Source organism: Loxodonta africana, chromosome 11 (genome assembly GCF_030014295.1).
Source record: "Loxodonta africana isolate mLoxAfr1 chromosome 11, mLoxAfr1.hap2, whole genome shotgun sequence".
Lineage (NCBI taxonomy): Eukaryota > Metazoa > Chordata > Mammalia > Proboscidea > Elephantidae > Loxodonta > Loxodonta africana.
Window position 1 is genome coordinate 15775742 of NC_087352.1, and position 27648 is coordinate 15803389.

The 27648-nt window shown below is 57.4% G+C and overlaps 3 protein-coding genes across 5 annotated transcripts; 2 read left to right on the forward strand and 1 right to left on the reverse strand.

The window, feature by feature from the left end:
- The first annotated feature begins 86 nt into the window (after positions 1-86).
- AKT1S1 (AKT1 substrate 1) lies at positions 87-8414 on the forward strand. Of its 2 annotated transcripts, none has more exons than XM_023543221.2 (5): positions 87-425; positions 3705-4084; positions 5272-5349; positions 5430-5599; positions 7316-8414. In XM_023543221.2, exons 1-5 carry the CDS (start codon positions 139-141, stop codon positions 7457-7459), a joined length of 1059 nt encoding a protein of 352 aa, XP_023398989.1. In that variant the 5' UTR covers positions 87-138; the 3' UTR covers positions 7460-8414. The 2 variants fall into 2 exon arrangements, with proteins under 2 accessions (XP_023398989.1, XP_010584791.1); XM_010586489.3 differs by having other exon boundaries at positions 307-499.
- A 125-nt stretch (positions 8415-8539) lies between these two features.
- PNKP (polynucleotide kinase 3'-phosphatase) lies at positions 8540-15359 on the forward strand. Of its 2 annotated transcripts, XM_003406784.4 has the most exons (17): positions 8540-9368; positions 9725-9888; positions 10438-10484; positions 10714-11013; positions 11996-12075; positions 12159-12216; positions 12312-12419; positions 12758-12829; positions 13707-13755; positions 13851-13921; positions 13993-14085; positions 14163-14259; positions 14345-14406; positions 14681-14790; positions 14873-14960; positions 15035-15096; positions 15199-15359. In XM_003406784.4, exons 2-17 carry the CDS (start codon positions 9738-9740, stop codon positions 15314-15316), a joined length of 1566 nt encoding a protein of 521 aa, XP_003406832.1. In that variant the 5' UTR covers positions 8540-9368; positions 9725-9737; the 3' UTR covers positions 15317-15359. The 2 variants fall into 2 exon arrangements, with proteins under 2 accessions (XP_003406832.1, XP_023398988.1); XM_023543220.2 differs by lacking the exon at positions 14345-14406.
- A 1252-nt stretch (positions 15360-16611) lies between these two features.
- PTOV1 (PTOV1 extended AT-hook containing adaptor protein) lies at positions 16612-27447 on the reverse strand. The gene is made up of 13 exons (XM_064293949.1): positions 26760-27447; positions 22997-23134; positions 22797-22879; positions 22679-22736; positions 22493-22600; positions 20923-21078; positions 20059-20148; positions 19900-19973; positions 19760-19817; positions 18999-19103; positions 17126-17323; positions 16978-17045; positions 16612-16738 (listed from the first exon to the last, which is right to left on the reverse strand). The coding sequence occupies exons 1-12, from the start codon at positions 26928-26930 to the stop codon at positions 17034-17036; spliced, it is 1251 nt and encodes a 416-aa protein (XP_064150019.1). The 5' UTR covers positions 26931-27447; the 3' UTR covers positions 16612-16738; positions 16978-17033.
- Between the last annotated feature and the right edge of the window lie 201 nt (positions 27448-27648).

A 27648-nucleotide genomic window follows, 5' to 3' on the forward strand; every position in this document is an offset into this window, starting at 1 on the left:
CAATATGGGCAGACGAAGCCAGGCTGCCCGCCATGTTTATTAATGGGCACTGCTTTCCTTCACTGCTGTAGAAGAGGTTGTTTATGGGTGAGGAACATCAGACCGCTTGCCTTTAGTTTATCGTCGTCCTGAGTGAGCATGTGCAAAGTAGCCATATTTCTTGGGGGCAATTCGAAATGGTCTCGGCTTGTTTCTGAGCAAGCAGAAGCCTTTCTTGTCATCTTTTTTATGGGCACCCCCCCGCCCCCTTGTCTGCCACTGCGCCCTACTGTGGTCTGGATAAACCCCCTAGGTCGCGGCCGGCCGGTAAAAGGAGGCGGGGTGTGCGGCGTGGAGGTGGGCCAACCGAGCGGAAGTGACGCAGGCGCCGCCATGTCTTTTGAGGGCCGCGACGGCGCAGGGCCGGCCATGCTGGCTACGGGCACGTGAGTGGAGGCGGCGTTGTGAACCACGGTGTGGGGAGGATTTGGCCGTCCCGAGGCCGAGGGGCCCTGGGAGGGTGAGCGGCTCGCGGCAGGGGTATGGCCTGCGTACATCAGAGAGTAGAGGTCGCCCAGCGACCCTTCTCTGAGCGCTGGGAAGGGGTCACCCATGGGAACCGTCGTGTCTGACCGGCGGCAAAACCTAGACAGCCTTACTCTCCGGTCTGCAGACCCACTAGAGTCCTTATTTTGGTCGTGGACCCTGTTCACGGGGTCGGGGGGTGGTGGTCAGGTTCCTTGGGGCGCCCCTCACCCGCACAAAGGCGGGACTTCCGGTCGTGACCCCGACTTGGGCGGGATTTCCTGTTTTCTTCCCAGAGATGTGGGTCTTCCCTAGATCCGGAGCGAGGTGGAGAAGAGTCTCAGCGATCGAGAAAGACCCCAGACCCTCACCGTGTCTTAGGTTCCGGGGTACATCCTCGAGTTCCTAACACCTTCGGGTGGGCAGGGCTTCCAGTTTGACAAGGATGGAGGGGGTGTTTCGCTAGTGGCGTTCATTCATTGTGGGACTCTTCTCGCCACTCACCTCCTCCGGGGGTCAGTCTCCCCACTTTCTCTCCTTTCCTCCTATCTCTGTACTCTCTTCACGTCACACTAAGAGGCCAATCACTTTATATCTCTCCTCCCTCTCCTTGGGGCACAGGTCTCATCTCTTTCTCTTCTTCCCTTAGTCTGTCCCTCCATGGGGGTAGTCTTCCCCAATCTTTCAGCACCTTGGGGGCTACAGAAGCTAAAGGGGAGGGAGGCTCCCAGGTCTTGGCTCCTCCATTCCTAGGGACCACACTCCAGAGAGCCCAGGAGCCTTGGCAGAGGGGTCTGTGTGAGTTCCCCACCCCTTTTTGGCTGTGCCTCTTCTTTGAGTTTGGGGGAGGTCTCATGACCCGTTCACTCCCATTTCACTCTTTTCAGCCCTGTGTCCTGGGGCTACTCCAAAGTCTGGTTCAAAGAGTTTCATCCTGATGCCCTCTTCCAGGAAGCCCTTTCTTTAATTCCCTACATGTCATTAGGGGTCCAACAGAGTGACAGCCCCAGGCCTGGCATTACCAATCTGTGTGACCTTGGACCCGTCACTGCTCCTCTTTGAGCTTCAGTTTCCTCCTTCGTCAGATGGAGATGACATGAGGAGTATGTGTGAGGCACCGACCACCAGCACCTCCTGCTTTTGATGAATTTTGGGGTCCAGCCAACAGCAGTTTCAACCACAGTTCCACCCTTTCTAGCTGTGTGACTTCTGGCCAGTGTCTTAAGTGCTCTGAGCCCCAATTTCCCTATCTGGATAAGGAGATCATAAATCTTTCCTCCTAAGGTAGGCAGGATGGCATTAGTGATTCAGAATGGGCTCTGGGGTCACACTGTCAGAGTCCACGTCCCTGCTGTCTCTCTCTTCAGCTGTGTGACCCAGGTCGAGTGACCGAATTGCCTTGGGCCTTAGTTTACACCTGTAAAGTGAGTGATCAGTGGGTTGGTGTGAGGGTGGGATGAGAGACTGTGTATGACACACTCACTTTCTGCCTGGCATGTGGTTGGGGCTTGATAGTCCTCTTACTATAGCGTCTGTTAAGGGATGAAAGTGGGCGTAGCCTCACCTGTGGCTTTCAGCAAGGGCTTTGCGGTAACAACTCCTACCTTGGTGGGTCAGTTAGGAAGGTGACATGACAAATGTGGAGTCACCTGCTCAGAGGTGGGGCTCAGGAAACAAATTGTGTGATCATGAGTTGCAAAGGGCCTGTGACTTGAATCCAAACTCCAGACTCTGTTCCCATCCACTGTCACCCTGGCGGGGTCTCTGTTGGAATCCCTCTAGTGATGGGTTGCCCACTACCTCCCCGAGGAAGCTTCTCGGGTCTCAACAGCTCTGGCTAACCACTTTGGTTTATGGGGAAGAAAGGTACAGAAAGGGACAGTGAGTGGTCCAAGGTCACACAGCAAGTTGGAGACAGGCAGGGTGGGAACCCAGCCCCACTGCCCCGTGCTCTCCCCACCTTGTAAGGAGATGCATCCAGCAGATTGTCCAGTTGGGGTAGGCCTGGCCTGGGGAGCTCACAGTCTGATGGAGGAGACAGACAGAGGTACAGCTGTCACAGGCTTGGGTGATGTGAGCTCTAAGGGAGGTAGTCCAGAGCATTGTGGGGGCCAGAGGAAGGCATCTGATCTGATCCTTGAAGGATGTCAGGGAAGATGTCCTAGAGAAACTGTCAGAACAGGGTCTTGTAGGAAGTACAGAAACTTCTTGGCGGGGCAGAAGGGGGGTTTCCAGGCACAGCAGCTCACCCATCATTTTTTGCATTCATCCAACTTCGGCTCTGTGAGGCTTGGCATGTGCCAGCCGTGGCTAGGGGCTCAGAGATGGCAGTTCTGCCCTCAGGAGGCTCCCAGCTCTCCAGAGCAGTATGTGCTGAAATGGGGGTCCCTCTGGCATTGTGGGAGCCCAAAGGAGGGGCTGGGCTCACCTAGGGGTGGAATACCCTGATATGCAAAGGGTGAGTGGGAGATTTTTAATGAGAAACGAGAGACCCATATAGGAAGGCTGGAGGCCTCAGGTGCTCTGGTAGGGCTGGAGTAGACCCTATGGGCTGTGCTGTGGGAGTGGGGCCACACCACCCAGGGCTTCCATTGCCAAGCTGAGGCATGCCTTTAAAATCTGGTGTGTATTTGACATCGAAAACCCAAAACCCATTGCCTTCGAGTTGATTCCGACCCATAGCAACCCTAGAAGACAGAGAAGAACTTCCCCATAGGGTTTCCAATGAGCAGCTGGTAGATTTGAACTGTCGACATTTTGATTAGCAGCTGTATCACTTAGCCACTGCACCACCAGCGCCCCTTGACACCGAGAGTACATCTCAATTGGGACCAGCTGCATTCTTCGTTTTGTATAGCTGGCGGTTCCCATAGTGGACAGAGCAGATCCAATAGGAGAGTCTGGGGCTGTCGGGACAGGTGGGACAGATATGGAGATTTGGGGGGCAGGAGTGATGGGGCTGGGATTGAGGAGGGTGCCTTGAGGCCTGGCCCAGTGACCTTGTGGGCAGTGAGGCCATCCCCAGATGGAATCGATGAAGAGTAGTGGGTTTGGGGGAGGGTGCTGAGTGCAGCTGGATGAGCTAGGTAGGCGGGGTCTGAGTAGCTTCAAAGTGACAGCTGGATAGATGGGGTTGGAGCTGGGAAGTGCAGGTCTGGGCGCCTCACCTGAGCCCAGCTCTGCCCTGCTCTGCCCTACAGGGCGCGGATGGCGTCAGGGCGCCCAGAGGAGCTGTGGGAGGCTGTGGTAAGGGCTGCTGAGCGTTTCCGGGCTCGGACTGGCACGGAGCTGGTGCTGCTGACAGCTGCACCGCCCCTCCGCCCGGGCCCCTGCACCTATGCGGCCCATGGCCGGGGAGCCCTGGCTGAAGCCACCCGTCGCTGCCTCCACGACATCGCCCTGGCCCACGGGGTGGCCACTGCTGCCCGGCCCCCTGTGCCCCCACCGTTGCCACAGCCATCCAGTCCTGTGCAGAGCCCACCCCAGCCAGCCCTGGCCAGGGAAGAGGACGAGGAGGATGAGGATGAGCCAACAGAGACAGAGACCTCCGGGGAGAGGCTGGGCATCAGCGATAATGGAGGTGAGAGGGTCCAGGGCCAGGGCTGGCCTAGCACACTGTTGGGCAAGCTCTTCTCACCGCAGCAGGTTTTCCACCAGCGGGACCTTGTTGTTTCTCAGCACTCATGATCTAGGGAAGCGGCAGCCTCAAGAGACGGGAAGCCCCACAGGCCTGCCCCTGGCTAACTGTGGGGTCTGGGCAAGTCATTTCTATCTAAGTTTCTGTTTCCTTACTCTGGTAATCTGGAGCCAGCTCAGCACTCCGAGGGGACACCAAGCACACTTGGCCCTTTTCATGAGAGTTTGGGAGGATTGCCTCCTGAGCCAAGAGCATGAGTAGATCAGGAGTTGTTTCCATATCTGGGGAACCAAATGCCTGGGAGGCCAAAGAGGAGGAAGGGGTGTGACTAATAGCTGAGGCAGCCAGGGGAGGGGTCAGCCAGCTGTCTTAATGGGAATTTGAAGGTGGGAGGCTTCCCAGAGGCTGGGTTATAAGACTAGACCCTGAAGGGTGCTTAGGCATTTATAGGTGGCTCAGTAAATGAAAGCCGTGGCCTTCGAGTCTATTCCAACTCACGGCGACTCTATAGGACAGAGTAGAGCCCCCCCAATGGTTTCCAAGCCTGTAATCCTTAGGGGAGCAGATTGCCAGGTGTTTTCTCCCACAGAATGGCTGGGGCTTTCAAACCACTGTTGTTTCTGTTAGCAGCTGAGCATTTAACCACTGTACCATCAGGGCTCCTTTGCTCAATAAATAGGAGTTACTATTTCGTTATTATCGATTACCAATGCCTGGCCTCCTCACATTGCTAAAGAAAACCGTCATAGGGTTGAGGGAATATACTCTGGAGCTAGGCAGCCTAGGTTCATACCCCAGTGATGCTACTTTTTAGCTGTGGTACCTTGGGCAAGTGACTTAATCCCTCTGTGCTTCCAGGTCACCATTTGTGAAACGGGGATCATAATTGCCCTTGTTTTTACCTGAGAGTGTAACAGATAGAAAGAAGCTGGATTTATTTCTGCTGAGGACCAGGCAGATAGCCAGGAGAAGAGTGTTCTCAGGAGAGGGAACAGTAATCGCTGAAGCCCTGAGGCTTGAAAGGAACCAGCAAATGTAGAGAGCAGGGAGGCAGTGGTAGTGGCAGGAGTAGGAGGTGCATGGCATGCAGCAGGGACCCAACTGGCGCGAGCCTCTCGTGCCATCTGCAGGGCTCTTTGTGATGGACGAGGATGCCACCCTCCAGGACTTGCCACCCTTCTGTGAGTCGGACCCTGAGAGCACCGATGGTGAGTGTCCGAGGTTTCTTCCACCCCGAGGGGCTAGGACAAGGGCAGGGGCAGAGCCTGAGGCCCACCCTCTCTTGCAGATGGCAGCCTGAGCGAGGAGACCCCTGCTGGCTCCACAACCTACTCGGTGCCCCCAGCCTCAGCCCTACCCACGCAGCAGTACGCCAAATCCCTGCCCGTGTCTGTGCCCATCTGGGCCTTCAAAGAGAAGAGGACAGAGGCACGGTCATCGGATGAGGAGAACGGGCAGGTGAGGGATGCATGGGAGAAGATGGAAGGGGGAGGCAAGTAAGAGGGGGAGCTGAAAATGCTCAGCCACCTCCTCCACAAAGCCCCTCAGGCATTGAACTCCAGCTCCTGGTGAGCCTTGAAATTCATGGGGCAAAAAGCTCCATGGATCCTCACAGCAACCTCACGAAGCCTGCAGTTGTAGCCACTGTAGCTTGATAATGTGTCTCCATGCTTTGTCTCGTCTCTGAGAACAGCTCCACTTTTAGAGCACCTGCTCTGGGCAGGACACCTGCCACACAGCATCTTGGCAACCCCCCAGATGGGGAAATTGAGGCTCAGGGGTCAGATCACCCCCTACTCCTACTCTTCACATTGCTGGCCTTTCCTGGGACTTTCCCACTCCCTTGTCCTCTTCCCAGACTGGCCTGGCCTGGGTGGGTCTTTGTTACCCATCACTAAAGTTCCCTGAAGCAGAAAGAAACCGAGGCATTGAGAGGACATGTGACTTCCCCGGGGTCTCAGCCTGTCAATGGCAGGCCTAGGATCAGAGCCCAGCTTCCCTTAGGAAGGAGCTGTAGGCTTTGCAGGAAGAGGCCTGGGTCCTCGTGGTCCTCCCTCCCTGATGACATCTCTCTGGGCCTCAGTGTCCTCATCTGCAAACTCATGGGCTGTCCCAAGGGCCCAGCAAGCCAGTGATGCTGGAAACCAAGGACACTGCCCGGTCCAGCCGCTGCTGTGGTTGCTGCTTGCGATTTGCAGAGATGCAGTTAATTAAGTGAGCACTTGAGGCCCCGAGTGCTGGGTACCTGCGCTGGCCTCAGGGCAAGCTCGGGTCCCTCTGCTGATGTCCACTCACATTCTGCTGTTGGGACGGCCACATTCCAGCTCAGTGTGACAGGAGGTATAATGGAGATAGCACTAGGCGCTGGGGCTGTGGGCAGATGGAATGGCAAGACAACTCCGGAAGTCTCCTGTGAAGGAGGACATGAAGAGGGACCCTCCCTGTCCAGCTCAGGAGTGCCGATGACATGATACTTCACCTTCTGGAACAGTCACTGTGCTGATGGTCTCATTTTAGCCCTTGTAGGACCTCTGTATTACCCTGTTAACCCATTTTTCAGAGGTAGAGACTGAGGCTTAGTACAGTGAAACCTCTTGTGTCATGTGGCAGAGCCCTGAATGGAACATGGTTGAATCCCAAGCCCAAAGGCTTCAAGATCAGACCCCCTGGCTGCACTCAGCCCCAATGGTCAGCAGACAAAGGGCACCTCCATAGTGTTACAAGTGTATGAGAAGGTGGTCCCACAGCCGTGGCTGCCCAAAGCACCAGGCCAAGAAGGGGAGGAGGAGAGGCAGGAGGGCTTCTTGGGGGAGGTGGTGTCTGAGTCTCCCTGGGTGGCGCAAACGGCTTGAGCTTTACTAGGAACCTAAAGACTGACAGTTCGAACCCACCCAGTGGCACTGCAGAAAAAAGGCCTGGCAATCTGCTCCTGTAAAGATTACAGCAAAGAAAACCCTGTGGAGCTCAGTTCTACTCCGTAGTACGTGGGGTCACCATGAGTGGGAATCATCCCCAGGGTAACAGGTTTGGTTTGGGTTTGGTGTCTTAGTAGGATAGAAGCGTGAAGGGCATTCCTGGCAGTGGGCGTGGGGGCTGAGGGGGTTGGCGCAGCAAAGAGGCGAGTGAGAAAGGGCCCTTTCCTGTGCTGACACCACCCGGTGGCCTTCTCCGCAGCCCTCTTCGCCGGACCTGGACCGCATCGCGGCGAGCATGCGCGCGCTGGTGCTGCGGGAGGCCGAGGATACCCAGGTCTTTGGGGACCTGCCTCGGCCGCGGCTCAACACGAGCGACTTCCAGAAGCTGAAGCGGAAATACTGAGGCCGGTGCAGGCGCTGCCTGACTTGCGGCCGTCCCGCCCCACACTACACCCCCGCCCCGCCCCCGGGGCCCGTCAATCCGAGGCAGGTCCAGGACCGGCCTCCCCACGGCTCCTGGGGCCCCGGGACTGACCGTCCTTGCCAGTCCCCACCTAGTGACAGGGATGCCCTCCCAGCCCGCGTCCCCCTCCTGCGCCAAGGAAAGGGGGCCCGTCCAGTATCTTGATTTGGTCTGTCTCCCTTCGCGCAGCGACCGGTCCTTTCATTAAGGGATTGGCTGGCTCTCCTATCAGGGGTGTGGCTAGTTGCAAACACTCAGTGAGTCCATCCCGCCGTTTTCCGCCTAGCGACATAGCTTTGCTCGCTCGGCATGGGCTCCATCCCTGAAACAGCACAGTCAAACCCCAGGATTGGGCAGTGGTAATCTACTGCCTAGTGACAGGGCCGCTTCTTCATTTTTGATTGGCTCGAGCCATGTGAAGTGCTTGACCAATCTCCCGAGAGTTACCCTTTGTCTTTCGCGAGTTTTCCCATTTAACTGGTTCATGCCTACTGAGGGCATGGCCAAGCCCGCTTCCCGTGCCCTGGATTGGCCTGCGGTCTTCAATATAATGTTTTTTACACTACTGGGGCTGGGCTCGCCTTTGCCAAATCGTGATGATTTGTTCCTCTGGCTCCCTCAGGGGTGGTCCAATCTTGTTTCTACGTTCTGACACCTCCTCTCATTGGTTCCATCCCACAACAGCCTGCCAATCGAAGTCCGTTCTTGCGTCCAGGACGTTACCAGCTCCCACCCCTCTTCCCCCACCCCAAAGGTGCCTTAAAGGGCCCTCGTCCACCCAAGGTGGGGGGCAGGGGGCCTTACTCTCCGGCCCTGATGTGGAGGAGAGAGTGGGGTAATGGGTCGGACGTTAAGAGGGGGGGCTCTGAGATTAAAGAGTTTTACCTCTGCCAAATGAGTATGAGGTGTTTATTCAACGTGTTCTCAAGCTGAATCAGCATCTCACTGATTCCTACCGCAAAGCTGGGAGGTGGGGTAGTTGTCCCCATTTTACATACAAAGGAGTGGAAATTTACGGGGCTGGAGGGGCTTAGGATTTCGGGTCTCTGGCCGTGGAGCCCCAATCTCCTGGGGGATGAGTGTTAGGACCAGAGTGGTTTTAAGGAATCAGTCTCCTTAGCTAGCTCACATATTGCCCAGCAAAGACAAGCACCTCCAGTTGCAGCCGGTAGTTTCCTACCACAAGAGGAGGGCTGGGGTTTATAAAGCAGGTAGAACCTGGTCGGAAGTTAGGACTCGATAAAGTAAACATGGAACCCCCATTTGCCAACGGACACCACCGGAGGAATGCTAGCAGACAACATTTAAAGATGGCTTACTAAGACCCTGATGCTTTTCTAAGCTATCTGCACGTATTAACTCCTTTGGTTTTCTATTAGACCCACGACGTGGAGACGATTATCCCCCACTTTATAGGTGACAAAACTGCAGCATCAAGGTTAAAGCAAGAGAACAATCTTTTAAGACTAGGGATGCTGTCGGGGGTACTGGGGTACTGACAACGAACTTCAAGTGGGGAAGAGAACTTCCCATTGTATCTACCTCCAGCAAAAGAAATACATAATTCAACATGGTACAGAAAAATCTGTGAACAGAGGACACACTCTCCCCTACTGGCCGGAGCCTAACATTGCGGCAAGAGAAAAAGAGCTGACGAGGAACCGCCCTATATCTGGGATGAGGCGGGGCTGCAGTGGTGGGAGGAACCAAGGCCCCGCCCCTCTCGGTGGAGCTAGTCATTTCCGTCCTCCGCGGAACTGAGAAATCGGCGGGCCGAGTTGTGGGCGGAACGCCTCTGGTAGGAATTCTCTGGTAGGAAGTGGCGCTTGAATCCGAACGGCGTGCACAGGTGAGAGTGGTGGTAGGGCGGGGGGCGCGCGCGATGCTCTCGGCTCTGGCTCTGGGAGTTTGGGATCCTGACTCGCGGCGGGAGGGAGCCAGGCGTCGTCGCCTGGGAAACAGCGCGAGCTGTTGGCCAGCGAAGGGGTGGGATTTCCGGAACAGAGGACATTCTTGTAGGAGGGTGGGGAACTGTTGTCAGTTCGGAGGAGGCGGGACTTCGAGGAAGTGTCAAGAGGCGGGACTTCCTGTGGGCCGAGCCGGCCTTCAGAAGGAACCAAAAAGGCGGGGTTTCCCACGAGCCAGGTAGGAGGATGGGCGGGGCTCAGACTTGCCATTCAAACTCGTTTACCTACTTGTCCCTAGGCCTCGTCCCAGGATGGCCGAGCTGGAGGCCCATGGTCGCCTGTGGCTCGAGAGTCCCCCTGGGGGGGCGCCTCCCATCTTCTTGCCCACGGACGGGCAAGCCCTCATCCTGGGTCGGGGACCTCTGACTCGAGTCACCGACCGGAAGTGTTCACGAAACCAAGGTGGGCGGGGCCTGCGCCTTGGGGGTGTGGCCTGCGTCAGGGGACGGGAACACAGTCAAAGGGAAAGCAAGCCCCTAGGGAGGTAGCTTGGCTGCTAGGCTGAATTGCGTGGTGCAGGCAATGCTTAAGTTGGTAGATGACCTCTGGGGAGCACAGGAAGAGCAAGGTTGTGCCTGACGTGGAATTGGCCATACCCTTTTGGGGAGAGGGGATGGAGCCAATGCCAGGAAACTTGTCAGTGGGCAGAGAAGGATGCTCACAGGACACTGTGAATGCCTGAAACAGGCCACGACCCTTGTCAAGAAAAGAACCGATCCTATGGAGAGAAGCATCCGTCCTGACCTTAGGCACGGATCAGAGGTCGCAGGCAACCCTAGGGCCTCAATCTGTCAAGGAATGAGCCAGTTGCATTCAAAAATAAACTATGCCTCCTACTCCGCTAAGGATGCTGGTAGCCCAATCCTGTCGCCCGAAGCTGGCCACGCCCCCATTAATCAGGGAACCAATCACACAAGGGTGCAAATCCTGACTCTGCCTCCTCACTCTCAGTGGAGCTGGTTGCAGACCCTGAGACCCGGACAGTGGCCGTGAAACAGGTACCAGGATCCCAACAAGGGGCAGCAAGACCTGGGGGAGGGGTAGGAGTTAGGGGAGGAAGCTCAACCTAGCAGGGAAAAGGTCCCATTGGAAAAATCTGATTGGCTAAGAGTGGAGAGGGTGTGGCCAATAAGGTTGACCCATGCAAGTGCTTCCCCACGGTGTGTGATTGGAGGAGGTTCCTGGTTGGGGCGCAGCCAGTTCCAGCTCCCCTCTCTTCCTCTGCAGCTGGGAGTCAACCCCTCAACTGCGGGGACGCAGGAACTGAACCCGGGGTTGAAGGGCTCTCTGGGGGTGGGGGACACGCTGTATTTGGTCAACGGCCTCCACCCCCTGATCCTGCGCTGGGAAGAGGCCTGCACAGCAGGACCCCAGCCAGACACTCCACCCGGCACCCCTCCGGTGGACCCAGACGTGAAGGAGGGTACCGAGCAGCGGAAAAAGCGGATGCGGAAGTCATCCCCAGGCTGGGAAAGCTTCGAGAAGCTGCTGGTGTTCACGGCACCTGGGGTGAAGGCCCAGGGCAAGGTGAGGGCTAAGCTGAGCGCTGTGGGAGCCTCCACAGACTGAGGGCTCAACCTAAGTTTGCTGGGTGCTCTTTCTCAAGTCACTAGACCTCTCCTAGCCTCCACTTCCTCTTCTGCGAAATGGGCCTGGTGACAAATTCAGGAGTGGTTTTCAGCCATGGAGAAAACGGTGTACATCAACTTCTGCCTGACTCAGTAACTACATGGTGATCACGGTCATTTTCGCAGGAGCTATAGGGTCGCTATAACTTGGAATCCACTCGATGGCAACGGCTGGGGATTTGGGGGGTAGTATTTTTTTTATTGGGTTGGGTGTGGTGTTTAAGACCATAGAGACTTGAGTTCAAACACCGTTCCCTCCACATTCCAGCAGAGGGCAGCTGCTTTGCTTCTCTGAGCCCCACCTCCCTCCTCAAATGATAAATCCACTAAAAGGATGTGGCAACAGCTAACACCCAAATAAAACTCAACTCCTGTTGTTATTTTCATGATAATTAACTCTCTGAGGTGGAGGAGCCCAGAGGAAGAGGGTGGGCAAAATATTAACCCCCATTTTCAAGACTGGAAGACTGAGGGGCAGAGGAGGAATAAATTTAAAAAACCAAACCCGTTGCCTTTGAGTCAATTCTGACTCATAGTGATCTATAGGACAGAGCAGAACTGCCCCTTAAGGTTTCCAAGGAGCAGCTGGTGAATTTGAACTGCTGACTTTTTGGTTAGTAGCTGTAGCTCTTAATCACTGCACCACCAGGGCTCCAGAAGAGGAATGGGAACCAGTAAAGTTCCAATTTCAGGCTCTGCGCTCAGAGGATCCTCACTGCGCATGAGGCATGAGACATTTACGGTTTCTGTGGTTTGGTCTTCCCACCTGTAAAACGGGGATGGTAAGCATGCCTCCCTCGCAGGGCGGCCGTGAGTCAGCCTGTGAGCGAGGAGAACGAGGGGGATGACAGAGCTGCCGTTCCTCTTTCTCCCAATGCCAGGTGGCCAGCTTTGATCTGGATGGGACTCTCATCACCACACGCTCTGGGAAGGTCTTTCCCACCGGCCCCAGCGACTGGAAGTGAGAAGAGGGGAGGGAGAAAGGGACACCTGCATCCACTTCTGGGCCCCAGGTCACCCTTGCCACTTCCCCACCTGTCCTAGGATCTTGTACCCTGAGATTCCGCGGAAGCTCCGTGAGCTGGAAGCCGAGGGCTACAAGGTGTGTGTGTACGCACATACACGTGCAGCAGCCAGGCCTTGGTGAGGAGGGGCCCTGGGGACAGAGGCAACGGGTGACACCCATCTGCTCCCCAGCTGGTGATCTTCACCAACCAGATGGGCATCGGGCGCGGGAAGCTGCCAGCAGAGGAGTTCAAGGCCAAGGTGGAGGCTGTGGTGGAGAAGCTTGGTGTTCCATTCCAGGTATGGCTGGAAGGGAGGCTAGGGGCCCTGTGGGGGTTTAGAAACCTGCGGAGAGGGATAGAGACCCAGGGAGAGAGGGAACAGAGGTCCAGAAAGAGAGGGGGGTGGAGATGCAGAGAGGAACAGAGACCCAGAGAGCCAGAGAGAGAGGGACAGAGACCCTGGGGTGAGAGGTTAGGCTGACAGATACCCATCATAAACTGCAAAGTCTGGGCACTGGGTGCTGTCCAGGGTTGGTGAGGGTTGGGATAGTATCCAGTGGGGCCCTGTACCCTCAAAGGATGCTGGGTGCTCAAGGAAGAGCTAAGGATGAGATCTGAGCCCCCTGCCACCCATAGGTTTTGGTGGCCACTCATGCTGGCTTGTACCGGAAACCAGTGACTGGCATGTGGGACCATCTGCAGGAGCAGGTAAGCTGCTGCCTTTCTCTGCCCGTCCTCAGGGTTGCTCTCCTTATCTTTCCAGCTCCTCACTCCCTGCCCGGCCTCCCCCTTCTTACTCCTCTTCTCATTTCTCTGGTATTCTTGCTCAGCTCTCATCACGTGGTTTTCTCCAGTTTTAGCTGTTACTCGTTCACTCATTCCTTCATTCATTCATGTTTACGTTTGTTGTGAAATTCAACATATTCTTCGGCTAGAGATATTTAGTGAGCAAGACAGACATGCCAGCCCCATCAGCCCTCACATCCCAGTGAGGCTGGCCAACTAAATGAAGCAAGGTAAAACCAGGGGTGTTATTCTAGCTCAGATGGTCAGGGAAGGCCTTTCTGAGCAGGTGACATATGAAGATCTAAACGAATAGAGAGAGAGAGCTATGGGGGTATCTGGAGCTTTCCAGGAGGAAGTAATAGCAAGTGCAAAGGCCCTGAGGCAGGAGTGGGCTTGGAGTATAAGAGGAACAGGGAGGAGGCCAGTGTGGCTGGAACTGAGTGGTCGAGGACAGGGGATGAAGGCAGAGAGGGAACTGAATAGAGAGTACCTGATGTGGGGATTGTGGAAGCCACCGTTAGGACTTTGCTTTGACTCAGGGAGGCAGGAGCCACAGGGGGTCTCTGAGCTGAAGCACAGGACGTAAGCGGTATTGAGCGCCTTTGTATGGGGAACACACCAGGAGTGAGGGCAGAAGTGGGGGGTGGTGCAAAGTGGTGGGATGGTGGTCTGAGAGATTGGCTATGGAACATGTAGGGTAAAAGATCAGACTAATACTTTAGACTGTTGATGCTTTAGGGGGAACAGAGGTGTAGGAATGGCTCCTTACTGCCTGCTGTCCATCCTCCTGTCCCCCCAGGCCAACGAGGGCATGCCCATCTCCATTGAGGATAGCCTCTTCGTGGGGGGTAAGGGCCTGGGAGCTTGGGGGAAATTGTGGACCCTGGGGCCCCCGCTGTCACCAGTTGCTGGTGGAGGCAGTATGTGTCCCCTGCTGTTTCAGACGCTGCCGGTCGCCCCGCAAACTGGGCCCCTGGGCGGAAGAAGAAAGACTTCTCTTGTGCAGACCGCTTGGTGAGGTCCCGCCCCCATTCTTGCCCTCTGGGCTCCCTGGCTCCCCCTCTTACCTTTGCCCTCACCCCCAGTTTGCCCTCAACCTCGATCTGACCTTCACCACACCCGAGGAGTTCTTTCTCAAGTGGCCTGCAGCCAGCTTTGAGCTCCCAGCTTTTGACCCGGTGAGGCCCACGTTCTGGTGGGAGGGGAGCCCTATGGGAATGGGCTGGGGTCTAATCCTTCCTGTCCGGCCCCCCAGAGGACCGTTGCCTCCTCAGGGCCTCTCTGCTTCCCTGAATCCAGCTCCCTTCTGAGCTCTGACTCTGAGGTGGTCGTCGCCGTGGGATTTCCTGGGGGTGAGATGCCCTGACCCCTGACCTCCGGGTGCCCCCAGCCCCTCTCCTGGTCCTAAGATACTTATAGTACACACCCACCTCACAGCTGGGAAGTCTACCTTCCTCAAGAGGCATCTGGTGTCCGCTGGATACGTCCATGTGAACAGGGTACGCTCCTGTCAGCAGCACCGAGTCAGCCACTATGCCCCATTATGTCTCTGGGGCGTCGCTTCCTTCCCCAGCCACTGCCTCCCTCCCTGACCTCTATCCTCCTCTGCTCCCCTTGGGTCTCTGTTCTCTCTTCTCTCTGGGTCTCTGCCCCCCTGGGTCTCTGTCCCCCTCTGTCTGGATCTCTATGCCCCTTCCCTCTGGGTTCCTGGCTCCCTTCTCGCTAGGTATTCTGTCCTTCCCTGTCCATGACCTTCACTCTCGTGCCCCCCAGGACACCCTGGGTTCCTGGCAGCGCTGTGTGACCACCTGCGAGGCATCCCTAAAGCAGAAGAAGCGGGTAGTGATAGACAACACAAACCCAGATGCCCCGAGCCGAGCCAGGTACCAGGGTCCCACGGGAAACCTCACGTAGGGCGGGCCGGGGCCACCCTACTAGCCCAGTACCTTCCTGGCCCCGCAACAGGTACATCAAGTGTGCTCAAGACGCAGGCGTCCCTTGCCGCTGTTTTCTCTTCACTGCCACCCTGGAGCAGGCTCGCCACAACAACCGCGTGAGCACCCCACCCAGCCCGCCCCCAGCCCCGCCCCCGACCTTTCAGACTTGCCTAACCTCCCCCATCCGCAGTTCCGGGAGATGACCGGGTCCCCGCACGCTCTAGTCACCGACATGGTGATGTATAGCTACAGGTACAGGATAACCGGCTCGGCTTGGGGTGGGAGCCAGGCCCTCCCTGCCCCATCACCGTTCTCCCACCCCTCCCCGCCCCCTCACCATCCTCCCCACCGCAGGAAGCAGTTCGAGGCGCCCACGCTGGCCGAGGGCTTCTCTCAGGTGCTGGAGATCCCATTCCGACTGCACCTGGCACCACAGCTGGAGCGACTGTACCGACAGTTCTCCGACGGCTGAGCTACTGCCCCTCGCCTTCACAATAAATGCTGTTTTTCTTCAAGCTGCCACCGTTTGCTGGGAAGGAGGGTGGTCAATCCAGCAATGGCTCAGTCATGCCTGGGGGGCTAGGGCAGCCCGGTGGCAGGAGAAGGGGGGGCTGTCACAGACTCAGGTGGGGAGCCTTAAGCTGGGGGCCAACTTGGCCACCTCCACAGCCCACAGGTGTGAAGCAGTTCAGACCTCAGAATGGGACCCTCAACCCTGAGACCCTTTGCTGCCTCCCTTAGGGCCCCATCAGTGGCAACCCCTGGCCTATTGTGGGCCCAACTGCTCCCCACACCCAACTAGCACCACACAGGTGGCTTTAGAGGAATTTCCCAGTGACCGAAAAGTGGGGACTGTGACTCAGCAGGAGCACCCTCTTCCCCCAGCCTTCCCGGGCTTTGAGACCCTTCCTATCCCACCCCATCCGTGTCATCTGGAGATGGGTCCATGTCTGAGTCCTGACTTCATGATGCTGAGCACACGTTGGTCTAGGAATTGATTCCTCTTTGGCTTTGATGACCCAGCTGCTGCCGTCATGGAGGCTGAGAAACCCCACGGGCAGGGTCCTGAGCGGGCAGCCCACCCCAGCCACAGAGCCTGGCCTATCAGCCACTGCATGACCCAGCCTCGAGAACAAAGTCTGGTTCTGTGAGAAGCAGGACCCTCTTCACACTGGATTTGCACCCAGGAAGACAGGGACCTGGCCAGTCTGGTCACTTGCAGGGTGGAATGGGGCTACTGAGCAGCCACCTGGTGCTAGAGGCCATCTCTGGGCAGCTGGGTCCAGCCAGGCCTGAAGCTCATGACCCAGGATTTCGGTTACAAGAATGAATATACACCCCTTCTTCATTTTTGCTTACAACTAAAAGAGGCCTGTCGAACAAAAAGCTGAACCAAGGAAGGTAGCCCCAAGGGCCCATTTGTCTCAGGAATAGATAAGTTCGCGCAGCCCCGGCCAACCTCTTGTCCCTGCATGTCCTCACATATCCAGTCACAGCTGGGGAAGGGACCACACCAGTGGGTCATCAACAGGCTTCACAGTGCCCCTCGAACTGCGTCTACAAATCTTCCGAAGGCCTTAAGAGAACCCTGCTGTATGGTCCTGCTGCACAAAGGGTGACAAGGCCCTCAAGACTTGTTAGAAATGCATACTCCCCACCCCTCCCGGGCCACCTGAGTCAGAACATCTCAGCCACCCAGAGCTCTCCGAGCAGAAGACACCACAGAGTGGAGGATGACAGGCGTTGGCGCAGTGAGGAAGGGCAGGCGGTTTTTTAAAAGGCTTTATTGGGGAAACTACAGGGGTGGGACTGTCCTTGGAGGCGCCTCTGGATGCTGTCCTCCATCTTGATGCACAATTGCACTCCCCAGGGGCCCCATTCTGAAGCATCTGACCTAGTGGGGTAGAGGACAGTGGGAGAGTCTGGGCAGCAGCTCCCAGCAGCCCCTAGGCCTGGAGCCCCAGGCCTCCAGCACCATCCTCATTGTGCAGGCTAGACTAGACCTCCCACTGGCCCAGAGGCCTCAGAGCCAGCTGGGAGTGCCTCTCCCTCTTCGGCCAGGGTCACCCTGCTGCTCCCTGAGACCCCACACAGATGAGGCTCCATCCTGCACCCTGTGTGGGTGCCACTCACCAGTCTGTGGGGGCCTCATCCGCGGCTCCTGGAGGCCTGGCCCTGGTGGGGGGGCACTACCCCCCCATCTGTGGGGAGGGAGGAGCGGTCAGCTCAGCGGCTGGCGCAGAGGCCCCAGGGACTGCACAGGCAGGGAACCCGCCCTCACCCCTCGCTGCTGCTGCTCCTGCTCCAGGTTCCGCTGGAGGACCTGCTGCTGGTTGGCGATGACACGGCGGATGCCATTGACGAAGTTGCTCTGGTCATGGGGGATGAGGCCTATGAAGATCCTCTTCTCCGAGGAGTACAGGAGCGTCAGCACGCGCACCTCGCATGAGGCCTTGTAGGGGAAGTGCACGCAGCCCGCCTGGTGGCCATGGCAGGGTGTCAGCCAGCGTCCCTGTCCCACCAGCACTCTCCCGCTCTGTGCTCAGCCACCCCACAAGGTCGGCGTTGTCATCACCCCATTTCGCAGACCGGGAGACAGGTTGGGCAAGGGAAACAGCTGCCAACAGGAGTGCTAGGGGCCCGGGAATCTGCATTGTGATGAGCTCCGTCAGAGATTTCAACACCCCACCAGGAAAGTTCACTGACACGGATGAGCACACACACACACATGTAACAGCACCCAGCAGGCAGACCCGCCCCAACCACGTCACCTGTGAAGTCCACACTGTGGGGACAGTCACCCCTGGGCTGACTGAGGGACCAGACACTGAGGTGGGCCCCAGCTGCCCAGCCCTAATCACAGCTCTTCTGCCCCTCATGCAATCGCCCTACCAGAAGAAGACGCTGAGGTGCACTGAGACCAGACGACAAAGAGACAAAGCCTGGGACTTAGCAAGTCACTCCTGCTCGAGGTAGTGACACCAGCGACCCCAGGTCTGAAGCGCCAGGCTCTGGGATGACCAATGCTCGTGATGTGCAACCCTGGTACTGGATCCTCACTCTCCCATTTCACAGATGGGAAAACCGAGGCAGAGGAGCTCAGAGAGCGTGCAGGGCCCCAGGGCCAGAAGGGCTGGGACTCCAGAGGGAAGCTCTTTGGGAACCTAGGGGCCCGCTGCCCATCTCGCCCACTCGCGTGGCAGCCAACAGCAGCTAGAGCAGCTGACACCTCACCACGGGGCCCAGATAAGCCACCTAGAGGACGAGACACAACGCTGGGCATGGGTCGGGGGAGCCTGGGCAGAAACACAGAGCCCTTTCCAGGTTTCCCTGAGGGAACTTCGTGTTTTCAGACTCTTGAAGTTATTTTACTGTAAAAGAACTATACAAGGAACCCCTCAAATATGCAATCTCATGGATATCATTACTTGGGCTAATCTGAAGAAACAGAAAGGCAACCCGGGAACAGGTGTTACTGAGGTACAGCAAACACCTTGAGATGGCCAGCAATGACAACCGCCTCAGACACACCCCTCCTCACCTGACAGATGAGACACTGAGGCCCAGAGAGGGGAGGAGGCCCTGCCCCCACTGACAAGAGGCTCACTGGGCCCTCAGCCTTGGGGCTGACCTCCCTGCCTGGCCAGGGGCCTTTGAGAGCAACCAAGTGCTTGAGCCTCATGGAGTGACAACCCCAGGGCATCCCCCAGAGCAGAGAGGTGGGGAAACCGGTAGACAGGGACTGCAAAGCCCAGTCAGCACTCAGAACATCAACTCCCTCGTGCTCTGAGAAAACCCTGGACAGCAGTGGGGGGCAGGCCCTGGAGCTTCCCTGCTACATGCTGGCTGTGGCTGCTGGGCCTTGGTTTCCCCATCTGTGGAGTGGGGTCGTGGCAGCCCTAGCCCTGCAGGTCAGGAGACGGCACCGGACCAGGCACAGAGCACAGGGTCCACGTGGAGTATGGTGACCCTTTCCCCAGCCTGTCCCTGGGGAATTGTCGATCCAGTGCCATTCACTTTTTTTTTCCATACACGGATGGGTCTGGTTTCTGGATTTTTAAATGGGCTCCCATCTGGGCCCATTCCTCTGGCCCTGACTAGCCCAGCTGCCAGCCTGTGACAGACGCCTGCCAGGGCCCCACACCCTGACTCACGAAGCCATTGTCCATGATCCGGCACAGGCTCTTCAGTGTCTCCAGGTCCTTGGTGAAGTGGAACTGCACCAGGCGGGAGTTCCGGAACAGTGGCACCAAGGTGGTCTGCAGGGGAGCCAAGGGGGCAGGCTGCATGAGGCTCAGGGGCCAAGGTCCCCTCGCTTTCTGCTGTCCCATGCGAACACCTGGAGGATGAACTAGAGTCATCGCCTCCAGCTCTGGGGACAAACTCCACTCCTCGCCTTGCACACCAGTCGGTTCCAGACAACACACTCAGGACCAAACCAAGATGTCCCTATCCACACCTTGTCAAGCTATTCTTCATCTCAGGAGACACCATCTCCATAAAAGCTAGACACCAGAAGTCTAGCTCTGGATATAAGCCAGCCCATGGCCCTGAAGGCTGCCACCATCTAAGCAAACAAACCCGTCTGCCCTACCCTTCCATACCTGGGTCCAGATCACCTCCATCTGAAGCCTACAACAGCTCTAACAGCCAAGGCCAACCCTGCCAGCTCTCATCACCCCCACACGGCCTCACTCAATCCCAAAACCTCAGACAGCTCCTGGGAACCGCAGAATCACAGCTGGGCCTGCAGGACTGCCTGCTTCCCTGCCCTTGCTGGCTGCAGCCTCAGCCACAAGGCCTTTGCACATGCTTCCCACTACCTAGGGGGCCCCCTTCCTCCTCTTTTCCTCCTGGGGGAGTCGTGTCCCCACCCCACCCCTGTCCTGCACTCCCTGAGCCAATCCCTACTCACCAGCAGCTGCTGTGGGATGAGCTGCATGGACAGCTTCCGCGGCCACTGCTCCGTCCTCCTGCGAGGTGCAAGGGGACAGGGTCAGCAGGGGCCCACCATGCCTGTGGCCCCTGCCACCCCCCACCCCCCCGCACACTCACAGGATCTCGCCCTGGTTCACATAGATGTGGGATGGCAGCCACCTCTTGGAGCGACTGTTGGGCTCAGGCCTAGGCTTTGGGGAGAGAATGTAGGGGACTTCAGTGAGGGAGGCTATGCTCCTTCATCCCTTGGAGCCTGCAGGCCACCCCAGAGCTCACCTCCTGCCACTCCATGACACCACTCCACGCCAGGAACTTGTTGTTGACAATCTGTACAGGGCCTGCATTGACACCACCTGGGCCTACTGCCTGTGAGAGGAGGCGGTGGGTAGGTTAGGGGGCTGCCCCAGGGGCTTCTAGAAAACCTCACTGCTGCCCTAGGCCCCTCCCCCAACCCCATGTTCCTGCCCAAGTCTCTGTTCAGCCCCATCCTCCCCCTCTCTCGCCTGGACCCCTGCCCTTGCCTCCCCCTCTTCTCCCACCTGGACCCCTGCCCTGGCCACCCCCTCTCCTCTCCCACCTGGACTCCCACCCTGGCATCCTTTCTGGCCTCCAATTTCTCCACTCTGTCTGTCCCTAGCCCTGCACCTGCTCACAGCCCTCCAGGTGCCCTGGGAGAGGTCCCCACCCCCAGCCTGGTGTACCAAGCCCAGGGGCTCTGCCTCTAATTTAGACTGCCAGACTGACTAAGACACTTCCAAGAGAAGCAGGCAGTACCTGTAATTAGTAAGCTGTGAACCGGGGCACCTGGCCACCCTCCCGGGCTGCTCCAGCCTCATTCCGGCCCCGACCTCAGCTGACAAAACCACCTGCCACCTGCCTCCCCCATCTGCACCCAGGCTTTTCCTGCTACTGCAACTCCCTTTCACATCCCTGTCCCCCGTTCACAGCTTCCCTCAAGGGCCACTTTTTCCCACAAGGCCCTGGTGGGTAGGAGCCTCCCCAGAGTCCCCCGAGTGTCTCTGCCCTTCTTGTCCAGTTCTGCATGGTCCAGAGCAAGCCCGACCCTTGTGTCCACCAGACCAGTCGCCCGGTGGCTGCCCACCCTCTCTGCCACTGGGTGGCCAGGCTCGGCCGTCGCACCTGCTTGCGAGTAGTGATAACCTGCCGGATGGCACTGACGAAGCCACTCTGGTCGTAGGGAATGAGGCCCATGAATATCTTCTTCTTGGACGAGTACAGAAGCATAAGCACGCGCACCTCGCAGGGGGAGATGTGGGGGAACAGCATGCAGCCCGCCTGCGGGCGGCCCGGAGGTCAGGTCCAGGGGTGCCACTGTGGGGCCCCGACGCCCCTCCCCGCCCACCTGGGAGCGCTGACTGCCTCATCTGGGGGAGGGGTGGAAAGACGTCATCGACAGATGACCTCGGAGGAGCCTGGGACTCTGGAGCTTCGGCTGGGCAGATGTGAGGGCCTGAGGGCTCTGTCTCTACCCCAAACCTCATTGACATTGGGCTGTACTGTCTGAGTTCAAAACCAGGCCTGTGACTTCCTAGTTGTGTGGCCTAAGGCCAAGTCCCCTCGTCTTTTTGGACCTCAGTCTACCCATCTGGAAAACAAGGTGACAATCACGTACACAGAAGGTGACAAGTAAAATGCTGGTTAAGTGGAATGCTCATGCCTTAGTGGGACCTGGGAGAATGTGGACCTGCCGGGTGTCCCCACCTGCCAGGTGTCCCCATCTACAGGCATCCCTGTCTGCAGCCTCTGGACCCAGGAGCAAACCCTTCCAAGAATGCTGCACCCCTCTTGCGGGGCCTTGGCAGCAGCTGCTCCATCCACCAGGTTTCCCTCCCCACCTCTACCTGTCTCACTTCTCTCACGGTGGCCCAGGTGCCACTCCTCCTCCCTGGGTGTGTGCTCCCATCCTCCCCCCGCCCCCCCCGCACTGGGGAGCCCTGGGAGGGCCCAGTAGGGCCCCGAGCAGTCCTCAGAAGACAGCAGCTGGCACCCCCCATCAATCACAGCTGCAGCTTGTCCCAGGACATCAGGGACACGCAGCATTCTGAGGAGACAGGCAGGACATGGACGGCGATGGACCTCCGATGGAGTCCCCTGGGAACTCCCAATGCCTCCTTCCCAGAACCTGACTCCCTCCCCACCAGCCCCTCTCTGGGGTGCTGCTCCACACTGGCTCTGAGAAAACCGGGACCCAGAGAGAGGACGCAGGGGCCAGCCCTCCACTTCCCGACCCGTGTCCTATCCTAGGCCCTCCAACAACGAGCACCTACTATGTGCTGGAATCACTGCTTCTCACTCTACACTCTCTTATTCAAGACTCGCAGTGACCCTGTGGGGCAAGTCCTGTCACCAGTCCCATTCTACAGATGAGGAATCTGAGTCCCAGCCTCCACAATCCTCCACCTGGTTGGCTCTTCACACTTCCCTCCCCAGGCCACCCTACCACATGCCCTGTCTCCTTGGGCCCCTCAGCACTCCTGTGCCACTCCCGGCTTGCCTGAAGCAGCCCTGTGAAGTGAAACACCTTTGCCGCTGGCATCCTGAGGAGAACTGAGATGGTGGTTTACATGCATGGACTCTGAGCCCTCCAAGAGGGGACAAGTGCCCCAGACCCCCTGAGCAGCCACCCCTGCCTCCCCGGTGCTGCCCCCACTGTGCACGTCCCCTTCTGGCCCCCCGCCCGCAGACTCACGAAGCCGTTGCCCATGACGCGGCAGAGTCCCTTGAGGGAGTCACAGTCTCGGTTGGTGAAGTGGAACTGTGCCAGCTGGGAGTTTCGGAACAGGGGGCCCAGGGTAGTCTGGGGATGACAGGGGAGAGTGGTCGGCGCTGGGCTAAGGGGCCGAGGGAGTGTGGGGGCTCTCAGGCAGGGGCTCACCAGCAGCTGCTGCGGGATCAGCTGCATGATCAGCTTCTGGGGCCACTGGTCGGTCTCCCTGCGGGAAGGAGAGGGTCAGGGGCGCCCGCGCCGGCCCCGCCCGCCCCCCGGCACTCACAGGTTCTCGCCCTGGTTCACGTAGGCCTGGCAGGGCAGCATCCGCTTCAGCTTCGCACTCGAGTCCGAATAGGGTCTGCGCTTCTGGGGTGGGGAGGGAAGGCAGGGGAGGCGGTGTAACTGGCCGCCTGGCCCTCATCCACCCCCACAGGCCTGGATGGCACCCCTCCCCGGCTGTGGCGACCCAACGACCCAACTCACCTCCTGCCACTCGAGGACACCACTCCAGGCCAGCAGCTTGTTGCTGAGCCGGTGTTCACCCACCGCCAGGCCACCAAGTGAGAGCCCCGGTGAGGAAGGCCCGATGGGGCCCAGGGCACCAAACACCCGTGCGCCTTCCTGCAGAGGCAGAGGGGATGAGGCTGAAGACTTCCAATAGGCACCAGAAAAGACGTCCCAATGTTCAGACCAAATGCTTGCTCAGTAGTCAGGGCCCTCTCCTGCCCCTCCCTCTGGAGCCCACATCACCTCACCACTAGCCTGTTTCCCACCCCCAGGCTTCATCCCAGCCGAGCCTTCAGCCTGGAATGACAACCCTGGTCTCTTCAGGTGCCACCTCTGTGGCTTGATCAACTCATGGTCCCTCCTCTGTGACCCAACTCAGATGCTAGCTGTCTGGTGGAAGGTTCCCCAAGCCCCAGACCAGGTCCAGGCCTCCTCCAGGCCCCCCAACACATAAGCCACCCTGTGCTGGGTCCACCTGTCCCACATGAGTCTGCCCGCCCCTCCCTGCTCCAAGCCCCAAGGCCACCCTTGCCGCCTTCATGAAGTCCAAACACTCCCCTCTAGCTCCTGCCATCCTTTCCAGGCACCTCGCCTGCCCGTCCTCATGCCCCCTAAGGTTGCCACTACACCAGGCTTGTCCCAGGGTAGCGGGGAGAGGCTGCAAGAAACACATCGAAAGGAACACTGGTGGCACAGCAGTTAGGTGCTCAGCTGCAAACCGAAAAGTTAAGGATTCGACCCCAACCAGTGGCTCCACGGGAGAAAGACCTGGCAATCTTTTCCTGTACAGATCATACAGCCCAGAAAACCCTGCAGGGCAGTTATACTCTGTTACGTGGGTTCACTGTGAGCCGGGATTGACTCAGGACGCAACAACACACAGAGCAGGACCATCAAGGAGGACAGCCAGGAGCTGGGGAAACACGTGAAGTGAGGGCATAACAACACAACACCTGGAGAAATCTGACACACGTCACGAGAGCGTTTGCAAAACATGAGAGAACGTTCAGCAAAGAAGCCAAGGAAAGCTACGTGTTCAACACACAGGGCATGCTCCCTGCCACCTGTTTTCTCAAACCAAAAACATCTCAAAGCAAACAAGCAAGGCTTGGAAACAGCCCAGCAGCCAGACACCCAAGGAAATCTTAGAAGTAGGTGCCACCAAGTGGACCCCCGCAAAAAAAATTTAAGAAGTTTGTTGCTTTTCATGTTCTTATCGTTCAGTATTTTCCAAATTTTCCATAAAGCACAGATACCTTTTATCGTGGAATAACAACAAGGCTTTTAAAAAATTACAAACATGAACAAGCAAGCTCTCCATCTGAGCAGGTGACTCTGGGATTTGGGCAAACAGCCAAGACCGGGAAAAAAAACAGAGACCATCTCGGTGAGTGTGTTGGTGTGTGTTTAATGATCAAGTGGGTTTGAAATGGAGAACAAGTTGTCATGGAGTCTACTCCAACTCATGGCGAACCCGTGTTTCAGAGCAGAACTGTGTCCCACAGGGTTTTCAATGTTTATGTTTCAGAAATAGATAGCCAGGCCTTTCTTCCAAGGTGCCTCTGGGTGGACTCGAACCTCCAACATTTCAACTAACAGCAAAGTGTGTTAACTGCTTGCACCACCCAGGAAATCCCTTGAGATGAAGCAGGTGATTAAGCCCTGGGCTTGCAGGGTCCACACCTGGGCAAATACAGCACCTGAGAAAAACGTATTCACAGCACGTACCTGGAGCAGCCTTTGAAAATGAAGGCATACATGCAACTTCTACAACTGTGGGTCAACAGCAGGCTTGGACCCCTAACATTTGCACTGCATACATATTTAAGGTTTGTGTGCACACCTGACAGCACACTGTGTGTGTTTACCATAAGAAGGAGACACGTTAAGATGTGAGTGAACACAACTACAGGCCAAGTGTAAGCTCAAGGGCAAGTACTCAGGATCTGGTTATCTGGGAGGGCAGGTTCGCCACGTAGGACTTGGAATGGTGACCTGAAAGTCTGGTCCATATGTGTAAAGACCCAGAATGCTTGCACACAGTCCAGGTATACCTGCCACCACGAAACACACCCATTAAGGTGGGAGTACCACTCCTAAAGAAAGATTGGACTTAGTGCAGTCAGAAGGGAAAGCTCCCATGTGGGCAAACCTGTTAAGATTGTGATCCAGCATCCACTTTACTGCCTCTAGAAACAGCAGTGAAGAAACAAAACAACATATTGCATTGGAAAAATCTGCGGCAAAAGCCCTCTTTGAAGTATTAAAAAACAAAGATGTCACCTTGAGGACTAAGTTGGGCCTGACCCATGCCGTGTATCTTCAATCACCTTGTATGCATGCAAAACATAGACAATGAAAAAAGAAGACTGAAGAAAAGTTGGCGTATTTAAATTACAGTGATGGGCTAAGACTATTGAATATACCATGAATTTCCAGGAAAATATACAAAAGTTAGTTTTCAGAGAAAATACAACCAGAACGCTCCTTCGAAGCAATGATGGCGAGACTTCCTCTCATATACTTTGGGCATGCCATCAAGAGGGCCCAGTCCCTGGAAAAGGACATCACGCTTGGTAAAGTACAGGATCTGCTAAAAAGAGGAAGACCCTCAACGAGACAGCCTGACCCAGTGGCTTCCACAATGGGCTCAAACAGCAACAACTGTGAGGACAGCACAGCACTGGACAACGTTCCGTTTGTCTGTGGTACATTACTTGACAGCAGATGCTCCAAACAACCACTGATTTACTTCAGAAGGAGGCACAGTCAGTATTCGGAAGGAGATTTAAAGCCTGAAGGTGCATTTTGCAGAACCCAGAAAATGCTTTTAAACAACTTCCTGAGAGTGCATTAAAAAAAAACCCAGTACCGTCGAATGAAGCAGTAAAATGAGCATAACGAAAAGAAATACATTGTTACCAAAAGGGTATGTTTATGCTTCCAGAGATGTTTAAAACAAGCCTGTTTAAGAGTCTGGTACAACAGCCACAACTCTGTGCCCTGCACATTGCCTAAGTGTATTTGAGAAGAACTTAAGTGCAAGCCAGGAGGAAATTCCATGTCCGCGCAAGCGTGAGCATGGTGTGGCCGTGCGTCAAAAATCAGATGTGCACTTTCTGTGTTCCAGAGAAGCCTTTTTTAAAAGTATGTGCATGTTTTGGGTCTGGGCAAGCGCGAGTGCAGCCCGATATATCTGCAAAGCCGGGTGTCTGCCTTTAAAGCCTGAGCTCACTGCAATCCGTCAGGGCATCCCCCACCTGAGCGCGCGTGCAAATCCCGGACACACACGCCACGGGCGCTGTGCGGACCGCGGACCCCGGAAGGACGCCGTGTGCAACATCTAGGCGCGCGTGTGTAAGCCGCGGGCCCCACGCGCAGCCTCCGCCTAGACTCCTCCTCCATTTCCAGATTTCTTGCTCGGAGACCAACTTTCCCATTGGAAAAACAAGCGCACGCCGTCCCCCCTCCCCCCGCCCAAAGTATAAACTGGGCCACGGAGTCAGCAGTAATTTGAATCCTCCCCGCCCCCGTACCCAACCCCGCCGCGCCGGCCCCAGCGAGTAACAAAGGAGCGAGCAGGCGCGTACCGCCCGGGGGGTTCTACGGGGGTGTCCACCCTTCGGGGCATGGAGGAAACCCCTGAGAGGAGGGGGGCTCAGACAAAGGCCTGGGCCCGGAGGAGGGCACGGCGGGGGCGGGGCGGCGGAAGACTCTGGAAAAAGGGCGGGGGGCTCACCATAGGAGGGGCCGAACGGGCCCGGATCCGCGGCGGCTGCGGGCCACGGGGGATGGCCGGCCAGGAGCGCGAGCGGGCTGTGCAGGTCATGATGGGTCGCGGGGGGCGGCCGCGACCCCCGAGGGGGCCCCCAACGCCAGAGCGGTGCGGAGCACGGCGCGGGCGAACCATGGCAGGCGCGGGGCGAGTGGACTGGGGGCTGCCGCGGGCCGCTCGGGGGGATACGGGCTCCAACGAGTAAGGGGCGCGGGTGCGCGGCTTCGGGGGAGACGGGTCGGAGCGTACCAAGCGCGGGGGCCGCGCGGCCGGAGAGGGTCGCCGCGACCGAACCACTGCTGCGAGCGGGGGAGCCCAGCGCCTACCAACGGCGTCCAGGAAGAGGCCGTAGCTGGACCGTACCAACACAAGGCTGGGGGGACCCTTAGCCAAAGAAGACTGGAAAGAGACTACGGGTCGCCCAAGCCCGGGGGTGACGGAACTGGGAAGACGTGCGAGAAATAACTCCAGGGGGGGCGTGGCAGTAGGGAGAGACCATACCAAAGGGAGGGGGGTATATGAGAGTAGCAGGCGATACCAAGTTGACTTGTACCAGGGGTCGGGCCCCGGGGGACCTCACCTAGAGCCCCGGACCCGAAGGACTACACCAATCGGACCTCAGGAAAGGGGAGAGGATGGAATCGTGGGCCAGGGGACGAGGGAATTTACCAAGGGGCTAGGGACTGCGGAAACTACCACGCTCGAAGGGAGGGATTGGGATTTGTAGTCAGTGACGTGGCTAGGGTGGAATTCGAACCACAACTCCCATCGGGCCCCGCGCTGCCTGGGCGGGGCTAGCGGCCCCGGGAGAACCCACCAATCACAGCCGCGTGCCCGTTGGCCCTGTCTCTTC

Bases quoted from the DNA above. Each gene is read 5' to 3' on its own strand.
- AKT1S1 (XM_023543221.2), top strand. From the start codon at position 139: ATGTGCAAAGTAGCCATATTTCTTGGGGGCAATTCGAAATGGTCTCGG. The intron at 426-3,704 runs GTGAGTGGAGGC...TCTGCCCTACAG, and splicing joins GCCATGCTGGCTACGGGCAC to GGCGCGGATGGCGTCAGGGC. The intron at 4,085-5,271 runs GTGAGAGGGTCC...TGCCATCTGCAG, and splicing joins GGGCATCAGCGATAATGGAG to GGCTCTTTGTGATGGACGAG.
- PNKP (XM_003406784.4), top strand. From the start codon at position 9,738: ATGGCCGAGCTGGAGGCCCATGGTCGCCTGTGGCTCGAGAGTCCCCCT. The intron at 14,791-14,872 runs GTACCAGGGTCC...GCCCCGCAACAG, and splicing joins GATGCCCCGAGCCGAGCCAG to GTACATCAAGTGTGCTCAAG. The intron at 14,961-15,034 runs GTGAGCACCCCA...CCCCATCCGCAG, and splicing joins AGGCTCGCCACAACAACCGC to TTCCGGGAGATGACCGGGTC.
- PTOV1 (XM_064293949.1), bottom strand. From the start codon at position 26,930: ATGGTTCGCCCGCGCCGTGCTCCGCACCGCTCTGGCGTTGGGGGCCCC. The intron at 21,079-22,492 runs GTGAGTCTGCGG...GGCCGCCCGCAG, and splicing joins GCGTCATGGGCAACGGCTTC to GCGGGCTGCATGCTGTTCCC. The intron at 19,818-19,899 runs GTGAGTGTGCGG...TGCACCTCGCAG, and splicing joins GTGAACCAGGGCGAGATCCT to GAGGACGGAGCAGTGGCCGC.